Source organism: Trichoplusia ni, chromosome 1 (genome assembly GCF_003590095.1).
Source record: "Trichoplusia ni isolate ovarian cell line Hi5 chromosome 1, tn1, whole genome shotgun sequence".
Lineage (NCBI taxonomy): Eukaryota > Metazoa > Arthropoda > Insecta > Lepidoptera > Noctuidae > Trichoplusia > Trichoplusia ni.
Genome location: NC_039478.1, coordinates 17,326,024 through 17,346,666, shown reverse-complemented (window position 1 = coordinate 17,346,666; position 20,643 = coordinate 17,326,024). Strand labels below are relative to the sequence as shown.

The following is a 20,643-nucleotide window of genomic DNA, read 5'->3' as shown; positions in this document are numbered from 1 at the left end:
CAGAAATTTTGTCTTGAGTAGCGCGGGATGGCCAATTAAAACCGATATGCTCTAATCTTTGTCGAATGTTGTGTTTCGTACATTCAGACTACCCAAGACTTCTTTGATTATTGTATTTAGTCCAAATTCGAATAAAGTAAAAATATTTGGGTAACCCATTCTAGTAAAAAAAAACCGTAGACGAAATAATATTCGATCCGCTATCAAGTAGGTACTATCTTTATTTATTTTTCACAAGTATAAATTATTTTGTTACAGGTACACAGGGCACTGTCCCATGCTGAAGTTTCGCTTCGGCAAATGCTACGGAGACAACACACGCCAGATTCTCAGAGAGATCCGATCCAAAGGACTTTTCAAGTAAGATGTGTTAAAAATAATAATTTGCTTGCGTCGACAGAGACTCTCAGAAATATACAATTTAAAATATTAATTACGAAATTTTACGTTGGTGCTTGGGTTATTATGTAAGTATGTACGTGTTAGATTAAAATCAAACCGAGTTAATTTTCGAATACATTAACTTTAACCAAAATTTCTCTTAAAATGTCAAAATGATATTTGATCTAATAACAGTAAGAATTTAATAAAGAACAGGACTATACATTCCTATAAATCTAATTCTGTTTGAGAGAAGTTTCAAACATCTCGAAGTATTTTTCCATTTTTAAAGAACAAGATATTCTAGGTAAACCTCGACGCTGCGTGGGACGCAGATTGAAAAGGATTGCGTGGGCAGCGCACCTCAACACAGATAAAGCTTTCTATTGCGCTTTACTAGTTATTCTATTTCACCCCTAACAATACAATACCAGCCTTTAAAACGTAATTCCTCCCACAATGCGCTATTGATAGGGTAACAATATCCAATAACATGATGACCTGATTAAAGATACCTGAGTATACAACGTCCCGAGATGGATATTTTTCAAAGAATAGCACTCTATCAATCAGTTATGGGTATTAGATAATGGCCTTATATTTCCTTCCTTTTTTCGGTTGAATTCCTCAAAGTAGACCACTCAGTCAGCATGTTTGACTTCGGTTTACACTAAAAATTTCAATGAACAATAGTTGAATAGTTTACATCACATGTATCCTCATGAACTTTTGACATCTCATACAAATGAACCAAATATTATTTTATTATTTATTTTGTATATTTCAGTAAGCCACTAGAATACCGTCCACGGGACAACTACGAGTTGGATCACCCTCGCAACAATGCACCACAGCGAGACGTTTACGACGGCCTGAGAAACAGACCCACAGCACACATGACCGGTTACACGGGATATGTACCAGGGATGAACTTTAGGTATGTTCTTAAATACGTTTAAAAACGACTCCCGCATTATAATAATAATAATAATAATAAGCCCCCCAAAATCCTTTCCTAACGTCCGAGCTGAACATCGAGCTCACGTGGGGGGCGGACACGCGTACAGTACTCATGTACTAAAAACTTACGCGGCTAAACAGGAAAGGTAACCCTATATGGAGATGAGTAGTAAAAGAGTTTATGATTTGCGGTCGCTTCCCGGGGGTCGCCGGGGCACATCTGGAGCCGATGCTGGATGTCACAGCATGCGGACCATCGGCGGTGAGGGGCTGAGCAGGCGGGCTTCTCCCGACAAAAATATTACAGCCGGTCGTCGTGTTCTGAGCAAGCGGGCTCACGACGTAGAAGTTACAGCTGACCTTTCAGGTGATGATACGCGTTCTCTGTTTTCTTCCGTTCCTTCAACTCGCCCTTCATATATGACGAGAAGCCTATCTTCTTCGAGCGTACTTGATAGTGTTGCGCAAGAGGTCACTTTTGACCACGACCTTGCACCCATTACAAGTGTTTCTACAAAGCGCAGACGATGGACGTCCGAAATGAACGAGTTCATATTGCGCACCTACCTTTATTTAACTTTATTAGATACAGACAAAAGAACTTATCTTGAACCTCTTCACCTTAAATTCATTGAAAAATTTCCTAGTATGCAGGTTAGTAAACAAAGAGTTGGAGATCAACGTAGAGCCATTACAAGAAACAAACTTTTGCCGCAACACATTATTGATAGAATATACGATGATGTTAAACAAGAACTTCAACAAACACAGAGTAATATCATTGCCTCAGCTACACATACACCACCCCATGAACACTTAACACGGATTTCAGAGATGAGTAGTACACAAAACACAGCACAGAGTCGTATGAGATGGACTAATGAGTATAATGAGGCTATCATGCGGGCGTACTATAGAGTAACAGCACTTGGCACTAATGAAACCGCATATCGTAAACCCATGCACCATGATTTTATTAATAGGTACCCCGCTCTAGCACATTTAAGTGAACAACGGATAGCAGATCAGAGGAGAGCTATATTAAATAATAAATATATTAGTGATATTAGATTAAATGTGTTGAAGTTAGAAGTATCTGCAGAATTAGGAATAAATAATAATGGCACAAGTAATTCTGTTGAAACTATTAACCCACCCAATTATTTTGACAGTAATTCTCAGTTAGCTCACTATACTGTAGCAGAACTTCCATTAGCACCAGATTTATCTCAGTCCAGTCCAACTCAGACGGAATCTATCACACAAGCACTGCAGGAAAGTCGTAACCTAGAAATAGATGAGACATTTCAACAGGCTATTCTTTTTTATAAAAATACTGATCCCACTAAAAGAGTATACATCCCCAAACAAAAACCATCTAAAAACTTAGCACGTATTACTGGTTACCTCAATCACATAATTATACCTGAACATGTTGGAGTAGATACAGATTTTTTTACACTACAGACTGTGATATACAGTGCAGCATGGACTGCAGCTAAAGTTAACGGAAGCAAAATAGCGCTTGAACCATCAGAAAATCTTAGTGGTAGTAGAAAAGAACATAAGCCTAAATGGCAAAAACGCATGGAACGTAAAATTAATAACCTACGATCTAAGATAGGACGAGTCACTCAATTTGTAAACGGAAATAGAAGTAGAAAAATAGTCACACATTTCAATAATATTATTAAGCATTATAAAACACACACTATTCATGAAGAGCCTAATACACAAGCAGCACACGTTTTAGATACGTTAAAGCAAAAACTTTCCGTTGTATCAGGCCGACTTCAGAGGTATACAGCATGTACGCTAAGAAAGCAGCAGAACCTTCAGTTCACCAATAATGAAAAAAGTTTTTACCGTAATGTAAGAAAAACAACATCTAACTTCCAGCAAAACACAGTAAGTAACAACCCGGATCTAGAGTCTTTACAAAATTTTTGGTCAAAAATCTGGGAGAACCCAGCTGTTCATAATGACCAAGCTAATTGGATTCAGACGGAAGCAGCAAATACCAATAAAAACACCCCAGATATGGTATTTGAAAATATAAGACCAGAAATATTTCATAAAGTGCTTACCCGTCTACATAATTGGAAAGCCCCTGGGTCCGATTATATCCATAGTTACTGGTATAAAAAATTTACGTCAGTCCATTGTTATTTATGCAATTTTATAAATAGGTTTATTCAGGATCCCAGCCTCATACCAAGTTACATGACAGCAGGCACTACTTACATGTTACCGAAAGACAGTAGTGACCTAACTAACCCAGCGAAATATAGACCCATCACTTGCCTACAGACCTTGTATAAAATAGTGACATCCTGCCTGGCTGAAGTTATATATGACCACGTTGATGCAAATAATATCCTAGCAGAACAGCAGAAAGGGTGTCGCAAGTTTAGCCAAGGCTGTAAGGAACAATTAATCATAGATTCTATAGTATTAAATAAAGTCCATAAAACTAAATCTGATCTGTATAGTATGTATATTGACTATAAGAAAGCTTACGATTCCGTACCTCATTCGTGGCTGGTCAAAGTCTTACAATTATATAAAATCCATCCCAAAATTATAGTTTTTCTTGAAAACTTAATGTCCAATTGGACTACGGTTGTTAGGCTTACTACAGCAACCGGAACAATAGTAACTAACCCTATTAAAATACAGCGAGGCATCTTTCAAGGGGATGCCCTAAGTCCATTGTGGTTTTGTCTTGCTTTAAATCCTCTATCTAACTTATTAAACTCGACTGGATTCGGAATACCTCTCACTCACACTGAAGCTACGCAGACAGTAAAAATTGAATTAAATCATTTGTTATATATGGACGACATTAAGCTATATGCTAAAAGTGAAAGTGAACTAGAGGAATTAGCTAAACTAACAGAACAGTTCACAAGTGATATTAAAATGGAATTTGGTATAGATAAGTGTAAAATTAATTCAATTAAAGCAGGGCAAAACTATCAACATCATTACACTTTAGCAAATTTAGAACTAATAGAACCATTGGAAGCACATGATACATACAAATATTTAGGATATAGTCAGGCATCTCAGATAAAATACAAAGAAACTAAATGTAAGCTAAAGCAACAGTTTCAACATAGACTAAACGTTATTTTACGGACAAATCTTAACTCCCGAAATACAATTAAAGCTATTAACACCTTCGCTATCCCCGTATTAACTTATTCTTTTGGAGTAATAAATTGGACCAAATCGGATCTTAAAGAACTACAACGAAAAATAAATACGAGCTTAACTAAATTCCGTAAAAACCACCCTAGATCCTGTTTGCAAAGACTCACACTGCCACGAAAAGAAGGCGGTAGAGGTCTAATTGATATTTTAAATTTACATAGTAGACAGATTACAACACTCAGACAGTATTTCTTTGCAAAAGCCGAGTCTTCTATGCTCCACAAATTAATTGTTTGTAATGATAAACAGCTAACACCGTTAAACTTAAAGGACCCCTTAGAGCAGAAAAATGAGAAGCAACTAGATAACAAAACTAAGATTCTAGAATGGAACCAGAAGTCCCTACACGGAAGACATCGCCAAGACCTTTGCCAAGTTAATGTCGACAAAGAGGCGTCGAACGCGTGGCTGAGTCGAGGCGAACTCTTCCCGGAGACTGAAGGATTCATAATAGCAATCCAAGATCAGGTTATAGAAACTAGGAATTACAGGAGATACATAATAAAGAATTTAGTTAATGACAGATGTAGAAAATGCAATAGTGCGTCGGAAACGATCCAACATATAACAGGTGCATGTAAGTCAATAGCCCAGACCGATTATAAACACAGACATGACCAAGTGGCCAATGTCATTCACCAAAAGTTAGCTTACCAGTATAAATTTGTTGATTCCATAGTTCCTTATTACAAATATAACCCGGAGACGGTATTAGAAAACTCCACGACAAAACTTTATTTTGATCGAGCCATTCTCACCGATAGGACTATTCACTTTAATAGACCAGATATTACGCTTATTAATAAAGCAAATAAAACAGGGTATCTTATAGATATTGCAGTGCCAAACACTCATAATCTGCAGTCCACCATAGCAGACAAATTGGCTAAGTATACCGAACTTAGAGATGAAATAACGCGAATTTGGCACCTGCAAAAAGTTACGATAGTTCCTATAGTATTGTCCACAACAGGAGTGATACCCTGCCAACTACACCAGTCCCTCAAAACTTTAAATTTAGTTCCGAACACATACCATCTATTGCAAAAAGCAGTCATATTAAATACATGTAGACTAGTCCGTAAATTCCTGCAGTGTGAGTCTGATAGCTCACAACACAACACTAACACACAATCAGCTATTCACTAATGTATTTTCTTAAATTTAATTTATACTGATGGTGACTTGGCTTAGGCCCGTACCATCAGGTCTTCCGGCGGTTATCGCCGAGAAATGTAAACATTTAACGATAATAATAATCCTTTATTTGCTCAAATGTGGTACATGATGCAGGTGTTACATTACATACATTACAATTGTTCAGCACATTTACCATTAGCGGCATGCAAATGAATTACAAGATTAATCTTGACTTTTACAAATTAAATAAACGCTAGTAATATAGTTTCTAATAATTACAACACAGTTATTGACACTACTTAAGTTTAATTTTATAACCGAAAGATTTACATTTATTTTTTTCTAAAAACTCATCTACCGAATAATAATTTTCTTTTATCAACCATTTTTTTAAAACCATACAGAATTTTTTATAAGGAAGTTCAGTTATAGACTTAGGTAGAGTATTATAAATTAGGGGAGCCATATAAACACAACTCCGTCTAACTAATTCTAATCTTGGTATAGGCACTTCAAAAGGCTGAAACGTTGCTTTTCTCTTGTTTCTATTGTCCTTAACTTTAAAAAGCGAAAGGTTAGATCTCAAGAATTTTGCGATCTCATAAATATAAATGGACGGAACAGTTAACAAATCATTGGACTGAAACACAGGTCTACAGGATTCAGACCATTCTAAATTAAATATTGCGCGAATGCATTTTTTTTGCGCTATCAAAACTCTTGAAACATCTGTGGAATTTCCCCAAACAATTATTCCGTAACGAATTATTGAACAAACATATGCATGGTAAACAAGAATAGCCGTCTGGGTTGAGGTAATATCTTTGACCCTTCTTAAAGCAAATACGAACTTATTTATCTTATTACATACATTATCTATATGGTTTTTCCATGCAAGGTGTTCATCGAGAATAACTCCAAGAAATCTCGCACTATAAACTTGCTCAATCGATTGACCATTGTATGCGACATTTAAATGTATGGGTTTGCTTCTACATGTTCCAAATTTTAATACATTTGTTTTGGATATATTTATTTTTAGTTTGTTAATACTTAGCCACTTAGTAATGTCATCTAATGTTTCGTTTACAATGGTGTCAAGGTTTTGCGGGTTTTTACAATCTATAATTACCGTGGTGTCATCCGCGAATAGAACACACTGATGTTTGATTATATTTGGCAAATCATTTACATAGATTAAAAATAATAATGGTCCCAGAATACTCCCTTGCGGTACGCCACAGTGATTTATGAGTGGCATAGAATCAAAATTTTCTAGTGTATTATTTATATCATTAAGTTTTGTTACTCTGGTTATCTGTTTTCTATTACTTAAATATGATTCGAACCATTTTTGAGCAGAACCTCTGATGCCATATTTCTCCATTTTACCAATTAATATTGAATGGTCTACAAGATCAAAAGCCTTGCTCAGGTCTAAAAATAAGGCACAAGAAGATGTATTACAATTAATATTATTCATTACTGCTTTAATCAAAGTGTATATAGCTAATGTTGTAGATTTGTTTTGTTGGAATCCATATTGTTCTTTTGCAAGAATATTAAACTTATTTAAATATTTTAGCACCCTTTTATACATAATTCTCTCAAATATTTTCGATAAAATTGGAGTTAAGGCTATGGGTCTATAATTATTAACATCGGATTTAGAACCTTTTTTGTGCAATGGTTTTACTAATGACACTTTCAGCCTGTTTGGGAAACAACCATGGTAAAGAGATAGGTTGATAATATGCGCCAGAGGCGGTGCTATATGCTGAGATATACATTTTATGATATCTGTTGAAATGTTATCATAACCACAGGAGTTTGTGTTTTTTAAATTCATTATGATCTGACAGACTTCAACATCATCAGTGGGTTCTATAAAAATACTTTTATCATGTGACACTATACTATTAATATTTACTTTACTATAATCATTATTATTTAAATCATTATTTTTAGCAACGTCTACGAAGAATTTGTTAAATTTATTTGCAATATCCGAACCAGAAGAAATTGTTGTGTTGTTATCTTTAATGATATTGATACTCTCTCTATTTTTAGCATTACCCATATTCCGCTTTACAACGTTCCAAGTAGCTTTAACTTTATTATGAGAATGGGCTATGTGTCTTTGATTACACATAGCTTGAAGATTATACATACATTTTCTTAATATTTTGGAATAATTTTTATACCTATTTTTATTTTCACTATTCTTGTTTAGATAGTAGACATACCGTAATGACCTTTTATTTTTACTACTAGTTCTAATCCCTCTGGTTATCCATTTAGGTTTGTTAATATCATATTTTTTCTTTACTCTTATACTCGGGAAACATAGTTTATAAAATAATATCAATGTATCATGAAATCTCTCAAATGCCTCATTACCATCTGAAATCTCATAAATTTCATTAAAACTTAAGCAACTAATATAATTTATAAACTTAAGTACGTTTTCCCTACTGAGATCGTCATGATTTACAAAATAATAGTTTTTTACATTACTGGCTTGCTCTTTTACAGTAACAGTTTGAGCTGTGTTGTGATCCGAAAGGTACAGATTATAAATTTCACCAACACCATTATCAACATTACCAATGATATTATCTATACATTTCTTTTGCCTGGTTGGCTCATTTATGTAGTGTTCTATGCCGTAATTAAGCATCAATTCTTTAAAATTAGTGCTATTCTTATCTGATAGTAATAAATCTATATTAAAATCTCCACAAATTATTATGTTTTGTTTTTTATATTGAAGTCTTATAAGAATTTTTTCAAGATTATTAAAGAATTTGTTTACATCGGAGTCCGGAGTTCTATATATACAAAGTACTATAAGTTTGAGTTTTTTTATTATTATTCCACATATTTCAAAGTGTTTTTCTACTGCAAACTCCCTTGTTATATCAAGTTTAGAACTTTCATATGAATTTTTACATAGTATACAAGTACCTCCGCGGCGTTGGTTATCACGAGAAAATATATCCGCCAGGTAAAACCCGCTTAAATTGAGATACTGTTCCTCGTGATTTTTTATAAAATGTTCACTTAAACACACTACTGCAATATTTTTCTTTAAGTCGTAAAGTTCTAGTAGGGCTACTTCCAGGTCCTGTATCTTATTTAAGACACCCGCAATATTTTGGTGAAATATAGTGTAGGAAGACTTATTTACGAAAAAAATTATTTAATTCAGGTTGTGATATTTTTGTTATAATAGGAGAATTTACTGAATTTACTTTTGATACATTCGTCGACATTTTTTTTATAATAGGAAAATAGAAAGGTATTGTACCTTTTTTTATTTCTACATTACGATCCAATTTTTGTGGTACATGAGGCTTTCTAGAGTTTCTTGCTAATATAATTTGCGAGCCAGTAAACCTTTTAGGTGTGCGACCGTTATAAGATAAGAATGACCCACTGTATACTTTTACATTGATGTGAAAGATAATTTGTTTCACAACGTTGTGAGTTCTTGTCTCAACAAATGTACAGTTTTTATAATTTCGAGTTAATAACTTCAACTTCTCATTTAATTTACATACATTGAGATAATTGTTGTGGAAAACATTAACAACATACACATTGCAATTTTTAAGATAGTGTAACGCTATAGACATTTCAGACATAAATTCAACTGGGTTCGAGTCATTACTCCCAGTCATTATAATGACGTGATCTTTCTGTGAAATTATGTCAGTGTAATTATTACAGCCTGCTAATACATGTTTTGTTTTAGCATTTGGTTTTGTGATAGATTGCATTTTGTAATCATGAATAATAAACTTATGCTTATGATTTACTAGTGTTTGTACAATACCCTGTCCTTGATTATCCGAGAAAAGAAATATTTTGCCAGATTCTTCATAGGGTTTTCCACGATTGGGTTGACCAATATCCACTTGAGAGTTAACATTCTTCTTTGAATCGGAACTTTTTGGAATGAATGCCTCCACATCAATTAGCATGTCGGGAGTAGTTTGACTAATGGTAGTTTCTGAATTATCCTTAACTTTATCAATTTCCGTGGTGGTTTCTGGATTATCCTTCTTATTAGCAAGTTCCGTGGTAGGCATTTCCGTGGTAGTTTCTGGATTATCCTTACTTTTAGTAAATTCCGCAGAAGAATAGAGGCGAGAACACTTGGGTGTAAGAAAGTCCAAGTCAAGGTTTAGTTTCCTTGATGGCAGTTCTGGTCTCATTGCCTGACTTTTTTTTAATTTTAATGAAATTGACGACTCTGTCTTCTTGTGACTAAATGTAACACATATCATTTTAAGGTGCTCAGACTTTTTTATTTCATTTTGGAGTTGTAGCTTTATTTCAGAATTTTCCAGGGTTAATTTTTCTATTTCGGTGTGGGCGCTTAATAATTCTTCTCTTAATACTTGTATTGAATTTTGTAATTGTGTTATTTCATCAGGGTTGATGTGGGTAGAAAAATCCATCATACTCTTTACGCTTAAATTAGAAGAAGAAGAATCAAGTGATTCGAGAGAGGTATTTGAAAGGCATCTCCTGATGCATCTGTCTCTCATAGTGATATTATTAAATTCCATGCCTGCGTTTGTGTTACAATTTGTATTAATTTATTTTCAAATACTGGAACGCTCCTTCAATACTATTTTTGAGGGGGCAACACTCCTTTTACTATGGCAACATTATCGGCGCGGGTGAATTTGAATTTAAAATTAGGTCAATGCCCGCTAAGCGTTTTCGAAAAATAATTATTTTTGTTTACACACTGAAATGTTTATAATTTATATTGTTACACATTTATAAGGGTTAATTTTACACTGTTTACACTGTAAAGTTTGTTTTAAGATCAGCACTGTTCAATTGTGAATAATTTCGGTTTTCAAAAACTGCAAACACTATAAAGTTTTGTTGGGTTTTATATACACTTTTAATGGTTTTTAAAGAGAGATAACATTTTCACTATTTATTCTCACTATGTATTTGACAAATAATTACATTTTATTCTATTTACTGTTCTTAAACTATTTATAACTATTTAAAATACGCGGACTTAATGTTATCCGTGGCACACAGCGCCACCTACATTGTGGACTTTAATCCTTGTGTCAGAAGGAGTTTCAAAAATTTCAATTCAAGTCGCATTCACAAAGACACCCACTCAAAATAAGACACATTTGTGCTACGAAGGGGTAGAACCCATGACAATTTATGAACAATGGTTTTGTCGTGGTGACCTATTCCACTCTTCTATCCGTGAAGTACTGGGAGGATAGTTGATAATTGTTTTCGTAGTTACCATAAGGCTGAGCAATAGGACTCTAGCAATAGCAAAAGTCAGAGGATGCATAGTATGCTTACCCAACTCCTAGCGGGTTCTCGCTCTCACAACGAATTAACAGCCACATTCAAGAACGGTACTTGTGACGATTATCGAGACAAGAAGGCATTTGGGGCGTCACATGATTAAGTGCAGTTCTTAAATACGGACAGTAGCCCTGATTGTATCGACTATTTTAAGGCCCCTGTTAAAGAATTTCAATTCCAAAATGCACGATTTCTAATTGCAAGTAGCAAGTAATCAGGATTGTTATTTACCTACAAAAAAAATATAACCTGCATTATAAGAGCTGAAAGTTTTCCATGGTTCGCGATTTTCCTAGAATTAATGCTAAGTTAGAAATTATGTTCTTATATAAAAATGCGAACATAAACCTATTTTAATAACATCATTAATTACTTAATTATTCCAAGCACTTTGACATGAAACTACTATAAGCCCGTAATTTTCTCCGAGTAATTAAACCTTGCATTTAAAACCCCAACTCTGAAACAGCTGTAACCTACATTTACCTTCACATAATCGTTTGCAACGAAATGCCAAGGATAATTTTGCATTTAAGATTTACGATGGCCATAAAGAGTACGAATTTGGAATCAAGTTCAAAAAGCTAGCATGATAACGGAACATTAACAAGATAATTGCCCTGTACTTTGATATTGCTTGAGAACATCGGAAAATGTACACGATACTTTGAAAGAGTGGATTTTAGATTTGAAATAAAACCTTTTTCTAGAATTCGTTACAGAGATCTACCTAGAAATCTAAAAATAATACCATTGCACAACTTCTATTTCACAACTGAAATAACACTACTTTAAGAGTTAGTATTAGGCTTTTAAATGTTATACCGTTAAATTGGGAATCGAGATTCTCATAACTTACACGTTGCTAATTTAAGATTTAATAAAAATTCTAAAAATCTTTCTGGTTCTAGTTACGGAAAGTCATATGGACGGACAGCAGACGACTGCATGGCAAACTTCACGGACAGACAACGCGATCTCAGACGAAAAGCGGATTTAAATAGAAGCTACGTGCGATCAAGAAGCGCGCCTAAAATGGAAACAGTACACTCGCGAGACGAAATCCGGCGCGATCTGAACAGATTTAGAGAAATCAATAAGTATAAAGGTAAGTGGACTTTGCATAAGCATTTGATAGTGTTACCATAGTAAAAGTAACACAAGAAGAGTATATTTAATGGTTTTTTTTTTAAATCAATTCTTTGATTTATCTCTGGATATACATAATGTTATTTTAAATATTTCCAAAGTTTCATCATACTTTGAACGTGAGTGTTCTTTAGGGGTAAAGCTTAGGTCCTGTACTATTATTATTGTTACAGAAAACACAATATCCCCGGAATTCCCACCAATAGCGGGCTACACAGGCCACATACCGCGTATCAAAGGTTCCGAAGCATCTCTTAGCCAACGATACCATTGTGCAGCGAAACGAGGACTAGAGCTCATCAAAATTGAGCGAGAAAAGCGAAAGGAAATCCACAACGCCGACACCAATATCAGAGCTATCTTGAAAGATAACGGCAAAAAGTATTCATATTGGAACTGGGGATAGCATACAGGCAGAAGGATGTTCTTCACCAAGAGACGGTGAACATTCTTCTATAAAACGGAACGAACAGTATTTTCTTAGGTAGACGGAGAGGAATCAGTCAGTATACTAGATTTGTATTTTCATGTCAGTCATATTCATCGGCCTATTTATGAGCGCGAGTTTAAATATATATTTTGTTAGTCCGTTTGTTTGTTAGTGAATAGGTATTGAATGTTAAATTTCGCTGTACTTTGTTGTGTGAGAATTCCTGAGAAAATGTGATATGTTTTAGATTCAACATTTCGAACTCATAGTCGACGGAATAATCGTTTCTTCAACCGCATACCATTCATGCACAAATAGAAAAAAAATGCATTCAAAGAGTATTTTAATTATACTTCAAATTTGATAATGCATAAAGTACAAACACTTAAATAGATGTATTAAGTCTACTGTAAAATTAAAAAAATAAACTACATAGTAATTTAGTAACATTTTGTTTTATTAATATCATAGTTTATAGTGTAAACGAATCTTAGTCTAACCTAGATCCATTTTTATCGAGATATAAAAATAGCTTGTCATAAAAATAGTTACTTTTTGTTATTTGGCTTTAGTACAACTGGCCGAAAACATGCCATATTATTTTTCTATATTTGTATAAATGTTATTAAAAATATTGCCACGTCCTACATGACTAAGAAATAACTTAAATTATTTTTAAATCTAAGAATGTTTGTGGTTTATTTCAGTTGTTCTTGGAAAAGAAAATATCTTGCCGATAAAATTAAAGATTTTGAAGTTATTAAAAATCCTTTGTAAATAGAATCTTTAGCTGGTCTACCCTCTTCTAATATTTATCAATCCTCTAGAATAACTAAATAAACCATAAACAAAGGTACATTAACATAAGGCACATAGTTAAAAATAAGGTACAATATGTTTTTTTTTTATATCAGATTTACCAATACTCATTATTTAGCAGGCCTTAGGTCATTAAGCTTGTAAAGTTCTTAAATTATTAGGATAATAATTAGCAGCCTAATCCAACATTCGTTGCCATAATGACAAGTTAAAATTCTTCTTAAAATATTTTTTAGCAACTCTTTCAACATAAAATATAATTTAATAAATCTAAGTTTAAAATAGATTTATACATAAAATATAAGATACTTATAATAAGACGACATAATATATTAAATACAATAAATACAGTCTTGAGAGTATATTAATAATATTTAAATGCACTATTGTTAAACTATCGTTGTTTTCTCCATTTGTGCGTGATTTAAAGTTATCATCATTTTCAACATCATCTGTTTCGAGTTCCTTCTAAATGACTTTAGTATTTTCCTTACGTTGTGCAGTTTTAGATTTAAATGCGTGAAATACAGACTAACTTTGAGGAACAATTTCAACAATCTTACCAGTCCTTTCGTCCACACCATCTACTACCACTGGCTTTTCATCTTCTATTGGAGGTAGAACTTCATTTATTTCTTTTTTCTTATCAGTAGCGAGTTCTAACATTAACGTTTCTAGTTTCTGAGCTTTTCTCGTCTCGTTGTGTGTTATTAGTGCACACAGATGCTCTGTTAATAGTTCTTTCTTCTCTTTTTCTTTTTGTAAATGGATTTTTGCTTGGAGGAATTCTTTCTCGACTCTTAAGTAGTGTTTTCTGAAAAGGAATGTTTAACTTATTAGTTTGGTCTAACCAATACAAATTGTAAAAATCGATTGCGATTTTGCTTTCGATTAGCCGCAGAAGGAATGCCGTGACAAAGCAGCGCGTGTATAAGTGCATCGAACACCAACGCCTTAACAAAACGTCAAGAATAATATTGTCAGCTCCTAACAAATAACTTAAGCTAAGTTTCCTTTGCTAGAAAAACTTGCAAGTCTACAAAAAGTACCAAAACTTTGATTTTATTTCTAGAAGCCTCTTAAGTGAGTTTCCGATACTACGGCGATAAGGCACGTACCGTTAACCTATGTTAAATTCGTTTCGCTTCTACGTTAAATAAGCGTTTCGAATTTAAATTAAGATTACTATAAAAAGCGTTAATTAAAATAAGGATTTTTATTTAAGAAATAAAACCATCGTAACTAATCGACTAGCTTAGTATATTTTGATGCCGTATTAGTAACTTATAATGAAAGTAGGAAACATATTTCGAAAGATGAATCCTAATTCCTTTAGTCACAAAATGTAAGTAAACCAGCATGCATGAAAACATGGCTAGAATGAAAAAAAAAATACTAATATGTAGTATCTTTTTTACAGACAATAAAAAGCAACTTTACACCTTTCCGATAAGGTTCGAATTGCAATCTAGTCGTTTAATATAGGTCAACTCACTCGGCATCCGCGTAGCTCAAGCACGCCTGGTCGATCTTGCCTCTCAACACAGCGACGTCTTGCGAGAACTGACTGTCTAGCACCTGAAGTTCCTTCTTGATCTTCTCTAGTCTTAGCACTTCTTCTGAGGTCTGTTTTGTCCTGAAATTATGGATTATCTGTTTGTAATTATGGTCAACGTTAACTTTATCATCTTCAGTCGGTATTAAGTCTACTGCTGGATATAGGGTTTTCCCTATTATTATATTATTTATCAACAGTGCTAATGAAAATGCTCTTAGAGCGATTTTTAGCGACTAAATGCTAAAATTTATTGCATTATGGCTTGAAAGTACTTTTTATTGACGTCTCTGCTATAGTTTCAGAATGCATTCCTATCACTGGATGAAATAAATCACATAAAAGTAGTAAAAAGCGATACTACTCACATAAGAAAACTACAAACAAAACAAAAACACACTACGAAACAAACACTTAACAACTGACCATATAGTTTTCGAGACGAGACTATAGAACTTTGTCATATTAACCATTGTTTAAATATTTATTCGCAAACCATTTACAGATACGGATCATTTGAACTGAATACACTGTATGACTGAATGATTGCGAGAGATAAACTCGAACGATTGACCAAGATAGTATTGATAACGTAAGATATAACCGTTGAGCATCGCCAGTTTCCTATACCTACCTGTAATGGGCATTGTATGGACTTTAAAAAACTAGATTTGATGTGATTTTGAGTTGAGTTGTGAAGCTAGAGTTGCGGATAAGTCGCTCGCTGAGGTTTGGTACAACCTGAAGTTAAAAAAATGTATTGTGTCAAGTATTGCAGGTCTTGCAACAATACTTGATAATAATTAAAGAAAGGGAGAAGAAAATACATAAATTATTCGTATCGAAAAATAACAAATGCATAAAAAAAATCATTACGCGATATTGGTCAATGGTCACTTATTGGTTTGAGAAAACTGTTTACCTGCAAGTGACGTTATTATCCCCCTTCCAAACGTGTTATCATCTTTGACGTGTTTTATTGACGTAATAAAAAAACCTAACCAATATTGTTTTAAAATATTCCTGGCGGATATTTTTAGTTAAATACTCTACTAGTCTCAATTACGTCTAAAGAAAGAAGAACTGCATAAGAAGATAAAAAGACACCGCGAAACGAACGAGGCGGACACGAAAAAGGATTGTACCTATTTAGATCTCAATATCAATGTCTTTTCTACAAAGCAGTATAAGAGGTACAATACCACGATATCATAATAATAAAACGTGTAGTACTATTTGCGCTATAGAGGCAATGACAATTAAAATCGTACCACTGGAACACGCAGTTTAAACAGCTGTTGACATCGTTTTGAATGAGAATAGCTATTTATCCCACGCTTTTTACATCCGTGTTGCCAAAGAATTGATGCTAAAACTGGTGCAGTGGTGAAGGGATGGATTTATGTAATGCCTCTATGATATTAAATTAGATACTACTTTTATGTTAAACCATTTAAAAGATGTAGAAGAAGCGATGTTCTGATTTGTATTACGAACGTAAGACCGTGTTTTGAAGTTAGTGAAATCTAATTAGAATAGGCAGAATTGCCAAGAGAAGACAAATATTTTCATAACCAAATTCTACTATGGAAAGGCGTTACCGTTACCAGCGTTATCATGGAATTACCCACTGCAAGGTACAGGCCTCTCTGCCGTGGCAGCGGGATTGTCCAAAAGGGTCACCGAGGCCGCGGTATGCGAAGAACAAAGGCAGGAACATGGGCGGGGGGTTTAGTCAGTAGGAGTCTGACAATCTCTTCCGCTCAATCCAACGCGCAAGGAGGCATTTTGATGACTTCACATCCGAAAAAAAAGCGTAGATGCCTCTGTTGTGATGTAAGGATAAAATCTCTTACCTATCAGCCAGAGCTTTAGCAAGCATCTCCTTCCTTTTCTTATTCTGCTCTTCCATAATCTTCTGCCTCAACTGCAGTTCTTCCAACTTCACTTTATGATTAGCCATTTCATCTTCTGAATAATTCTCTACACCTCTCACTATATCAGGTGCTACCATACTGTTTTTCCTTTCGATTGATGCGTAATCAGCACCATTGGTCTCTGTGCCTTCATTTGTTTTATTATTTATTTCACTTGTTTCTTTACTAGTCTCTTCAGTGGCATTGTCATTATTATCAACATTCTCTTTATTATTTTCTTCCGCCACCGTCATATCGCGTGCTGGCGTAGTCGGTGATCTTAAACTAAGTTTACACTTATCAAACTCCATACTATCTATAGCATCATCTGAGTTGTGTTTCTGTAATATTGGCAGTTTATATTGGCTGGTTGGTCGTTTTTGTTTGTATCCTATTCTGTCGAGTTTCTTTACGTTGGCTGCGTTTATTTTTGGACCTGTAATAGGGGTATTAAGTCTTTAAGTGAAAAAAAAACATTTTTAAGGATATTAAGGCCAATGAATCTCATAAGAAGATCTTACAACATATTGTATCATAAGGGGCTAGTTGCATGCTACAAATACTTTGAACATTATAATACCTTGTGTAGACAACAATATTGTGCATATTTTTCATATTAAAATAAAGATGCACTGACATTTATTCAATTACCCCAGAAAATGGTGCTCTTAAGATCACCAAATTTCATATAGAGTTTAAATATTAGAATTACAAAGCTTTATTTGGGCAATGAGAATATATATTTTTACATTGAATTATTATGTTTCAATGATTATCAGTTTTCAGCATCAAAAATATTGATCAACATATCAATACATTTTTAAAATAAACTGCAGACTTTGGGTATATTTCAAACTGTAGGATGCCATCAATTTAAAGAATAATTAGAAACAATATTATTATGCACATAATAAACTAATTTAAATTGAAAATAAAATCTATGAAGCTAAAAGATATTCAAAGCAGCACAATAAATGAGGTTAATATTTTGTGCTTGGGGCTAGGTTGGTAAAACCGACTGAGAAGCAGTACACAAGACCACAACATTCAGATTTTGTCATCAGTTCACTTTCCATCAGACTGGGAATCTCCCATTTGGACCAACAACTATGAAAACCCATTCCTGTGTCTGGGAATTTTTCACAGACTTGTTTTTGAATTATTACTTGATAAATGCGGAAAGAATATACAATACATATTATATTTTGGTATAGAAAGCAGTGTTACAATAAATTACTAACCAACTTTTTTCTTTTAATGTACAGCACAAAAACACGGCACCACTAGGGTAAGTTAAAACATTTTCTATGTTAGATAAATAATACTACAACTATACTTATATACATGAGATTGTATCACTTAATAGCCTTGCTGATTATGCTCTATGATTCACATTTGATTTTAATGAGGATACTGCCTGTGTACAATAAATCCTTGAATAAAACCTTATTTATGCTGAAAGCTTTGTTCTATTCTCTAAAAATGTTTTTATAATTACATCACTATGAGATCATCTATGCAGGTAATTATTATTAGGCAGAATTATGAAAACAATACAAAATCTAGCAGTAGTACTAATAATCTGTAATTTTATATGCACTCTCTCACTTTTATTAGGTTTTACTACTGTTCTTATAATATAGGCAAACGATTTTTTTATAGAGAATTATATGATTTTTACTACACGGACTATTTTATTGTTCAAAATAAGATCACATCTTGTTTACTTTTTCTAAAAATGCAACGAAGTTGATTCAAACAAGATTTTAGTATGCAGACACCTGTACATGCAAGTAAGAAATAACGTGTTTAAACTATAAGACAAAATTAGACACAGTATAGATGTATTTACCGCTGTTAACTGTATTTTCGTTCGATTTTATGCGTTTCAGTTCCTCTTCACTGAAACCGGAGAATGTAGACATACTGCAAGTATATATAGAGCTTTCTTCTAAAGCTTAAGTCTTTTAATTAATACAATAAAAACAAAATATCGCTTTTCGCAATACATTGAAATGAAATTCACCAGAATCGCTACCTGTCTGATATGGGAACTGACGTATCCAGTAGTGACGTAAATGACATTTTTTTGACGTTGACAAGTGGACCGGCTCCATATGCGTTTCGTTAATCATATTTTCACAAAACAACGATTTTCTATGAAAATTAAAAGAATTTGTTCACAAAGATTAAAACATTCGATACAAGACAGACAGAGAGTTTATGATAAAACAAACTACCTGACAATAAAAGGATTTTAATCTTATCTCGACCAGTTCATGATAAAAGTAACATTCTCCAGTCAAATTCAAGTTATTTGGTAAACTCAAGTCACTGCACAGTAAGTAGATCTATTATACACTCTTGCGTTATATTATATCCTACAGGAATATTTTAAAAATGAGGGAGAGTTTAAGTAGAAACGACTCGTTCGATGAGCTACGATAAGTTAATATGAAGTCTGACATTTAGTGCAAAAGCGTCATTTAATTGACGTAAAAATAAAGTTATTCAAAACCCCTCTTGTTTATTTTTTACAATATACAAGTTGATACATCTATTTTATAAATATGTTTTGTAACGTTGCAATTTTATCCATCATATCAATAAATCAATCAAAGCACAATGGTGTGCTACTTTTTATGCGTAAACTTAACCATTGAGAAATTTGACGGGCAAAAATGAAATGCATCAAACATTAACTCTAGTCTCTTGTTTAGTCTATGATTTCGGCGACTTGCTTTGGCGGCGCTTTGTTTAGGTTATATTTTTCAATTTCTAGGTAAAAGAAGGTAATTTAGTGCTTGATTTAAGTTCAAAAATACTAATATATTGATTTCATTGCGTTATCTATCATTTTTATGTTCAATTTGCAGTAAACAGCAAAAATGGCGGCGGCTATGCCAATCAACCCTAAACCCTTCCTGAACAGTCTTACTGGCAAATCAGTACTTGTAAAACTAAAATGGGGCCACGAATACAAAGGATTACTAGTGTCGGCCGATGGATACATGAACTTGCAACTAGCAAACACTGAGGAAATCGTCGACGGCTCATGTACAGGTTAGTTTGGTTGTAAACAAACTTGTGATGATTGAATGTATTTTTAAGTTATTAATATAACAAGCCATTTATCATGAAAGAGTTCTTGTCCTATCTACATTTTAACTACTGGCATTTCGATGTAAAATTAATAAAAACTTTGCTAAACAACTTTTTAGTTACTTTACAATCTTTGGTAAATCTAAGTAATACTGATTATCCTGGTAAACCAAATGAATCAGGGATCCTCAAAGGAATTAATTTATGATTCCTGCAGTAAAGTACTGAGAAAAGGAGCTGCAACATGATGACAATACAATTTCTTTCAGGTAATCTTGGAGAAGTTCTTATTAGGTGTAATAATGTTCTCTATGTAAGAGGCGCCGAGGAAGAAGATGAAGAAGGAGAAATGAAAGAATAACAAATGCATTAATCTTTATAATTATACCATAAGATTAGGATAAGCTTTCCATATTTGTAAGTTCTGTGAATTTAATACAGAAATGGTATTTCTGTAAAAGATTGTTTTATTCTCATTCTCACCCCAAATCTAAAGGACTGATGAAGGTAATCAAAAACCAGGATTGTTGGTGCTCTCCAGGAAAATGTGGAAAGAGTGCTCTTTATACATCAGCCTCTAAAATACGAAACTAAGGTGTTGGCTCTACCAGTAT

At 33.6% G+C, this 20,643-nt stretch overlaps 3 protein-coding genes across 4 annotated transcripts in view; 2 read left to right on the top strand and 1 right to left on the bottom strand.

The window, feature by feature from the left end:
- The window catches only part of LOC113497607 (protein FAM166B-like), a 32,680-nt gene extending 19,720 nt beyond the window's left edge, over window positions 1-12,960 (top strand). The window contains exons 2-5 of the mRNA XM_026877206.1: window positions 259-360; window positions 1,169-1,318; window positions 11,970-12,166; window positions 12,381-12,960. Coding sequence (XP_026733007.1) covers window positions 259-360; window positions 1,169-1,318; window positions 11,970-12,166; window positions 12,381-12,613 — 682 coding nt within the window. The 3' untranslated portion in view covers window positions 12,614-12,960. The remainder of the gene's footprint in view (window positions 1-258; window positions 361-1,168; window positions 1,319-11,969; window positions 12,167-12,380) is intronic.
- Window positions 12,961-13,073: 113 nt separating this feature from the next.
- LOC113497599 (RAB6-interacting golgin) lies at window positions 13,074-19,125 on the bottom strand. The gene is made up of 4 exons (XM_026877194.1): window positions 18,780-19,125; window positions 16,868-17,363; window positions 14,952-15,092; window positions 13,074-14,270 (listed from the first exon to the last, which is right to left on the bottom strand). The coding sequence occupies exons 1-4, from the start codon at window positions 18,850-18,852 to the stop codon at window positions 13,988-13,990; spliced, it is 993 nt and encodes a 330-aa protein (XP_026732995.1). The 5' UTR covers window positions 18,853-19,125; the 3' UTR covers window positions 13,074-13,987.
- An 89-nt stretch (window positions 19,126-19,214) lies between these two features.
- Window positions 19,215-20,489, top strand: LOC113497627 (small nuclear ribonucleoprotein F). 2 transcript variants are annotated; one of them, XM_026877237.1, is made up of 3 exons: window positions 19,215-19,268; window positions 19,804-19,990; window positions 20,299-20,489. In XM_026877237.1, exons 2-3 carry the CDS (start codon window positions 19,816-19,818, stop codon window positions 20,388-20,390), a joined length of 267 nt encoding a protein of 88 aa, XP_026733038.1. In that variant the 5' UTR covers window positions 19,215-19,268; window positions 19,804-19,815; the 3' UTR covers window positions 20,391-20,489. The 2 variants fall into 2 exon arrangements, with proteins under 2 accessions (XP_026733038.1, XP_026733031.1); XM_026877230.1 differs by lacking the exon at window positions 19,215-19,268 and adding an exon at window positions 19,613-19,719.
- Window positions 20,490-20,643: the final 154 nt, after the last annotated feature.

Bases quoted from the DNA above. Each gene is read 5' to 3' on its own strand.
- LOC113497627 (XM_026877237.1), top strand. From the start codon at position 19,816: ATGGCGGCGGCTATGCCAATCAACCCTAAACCCTTCCTGAACAGTCTT. The intron at 19,991-20,298 runs GTTAGTTTGGTT...AATTTCTTTCAG, and splicing joins CGTCGACGGCTCATGTACAG to GTAATCTTGGAGAAGTTCTT.
- LOC113497599 (XM_026877194.1), bottom strand. From the start codon at position 18,852: ATGTCTACATTCTCCGGTTTCAGTGAAGAGGAACTGAAACGCATAAAA. The intron at 17,364-18,779 runs GTAAATACATCT...CCCCTATTACAG, and splicing joins CGAAAATACAGTTAACAGCG to GTCCAAAAATAAACGCAGCC. The intron at 14,271-14,951 runs GTGAGTTGACCT...ATTCCTTTTCAG, and splicing joins TTGAGCTACGCGGATGCCGA to AAAACACTACTTAAGAGTCG.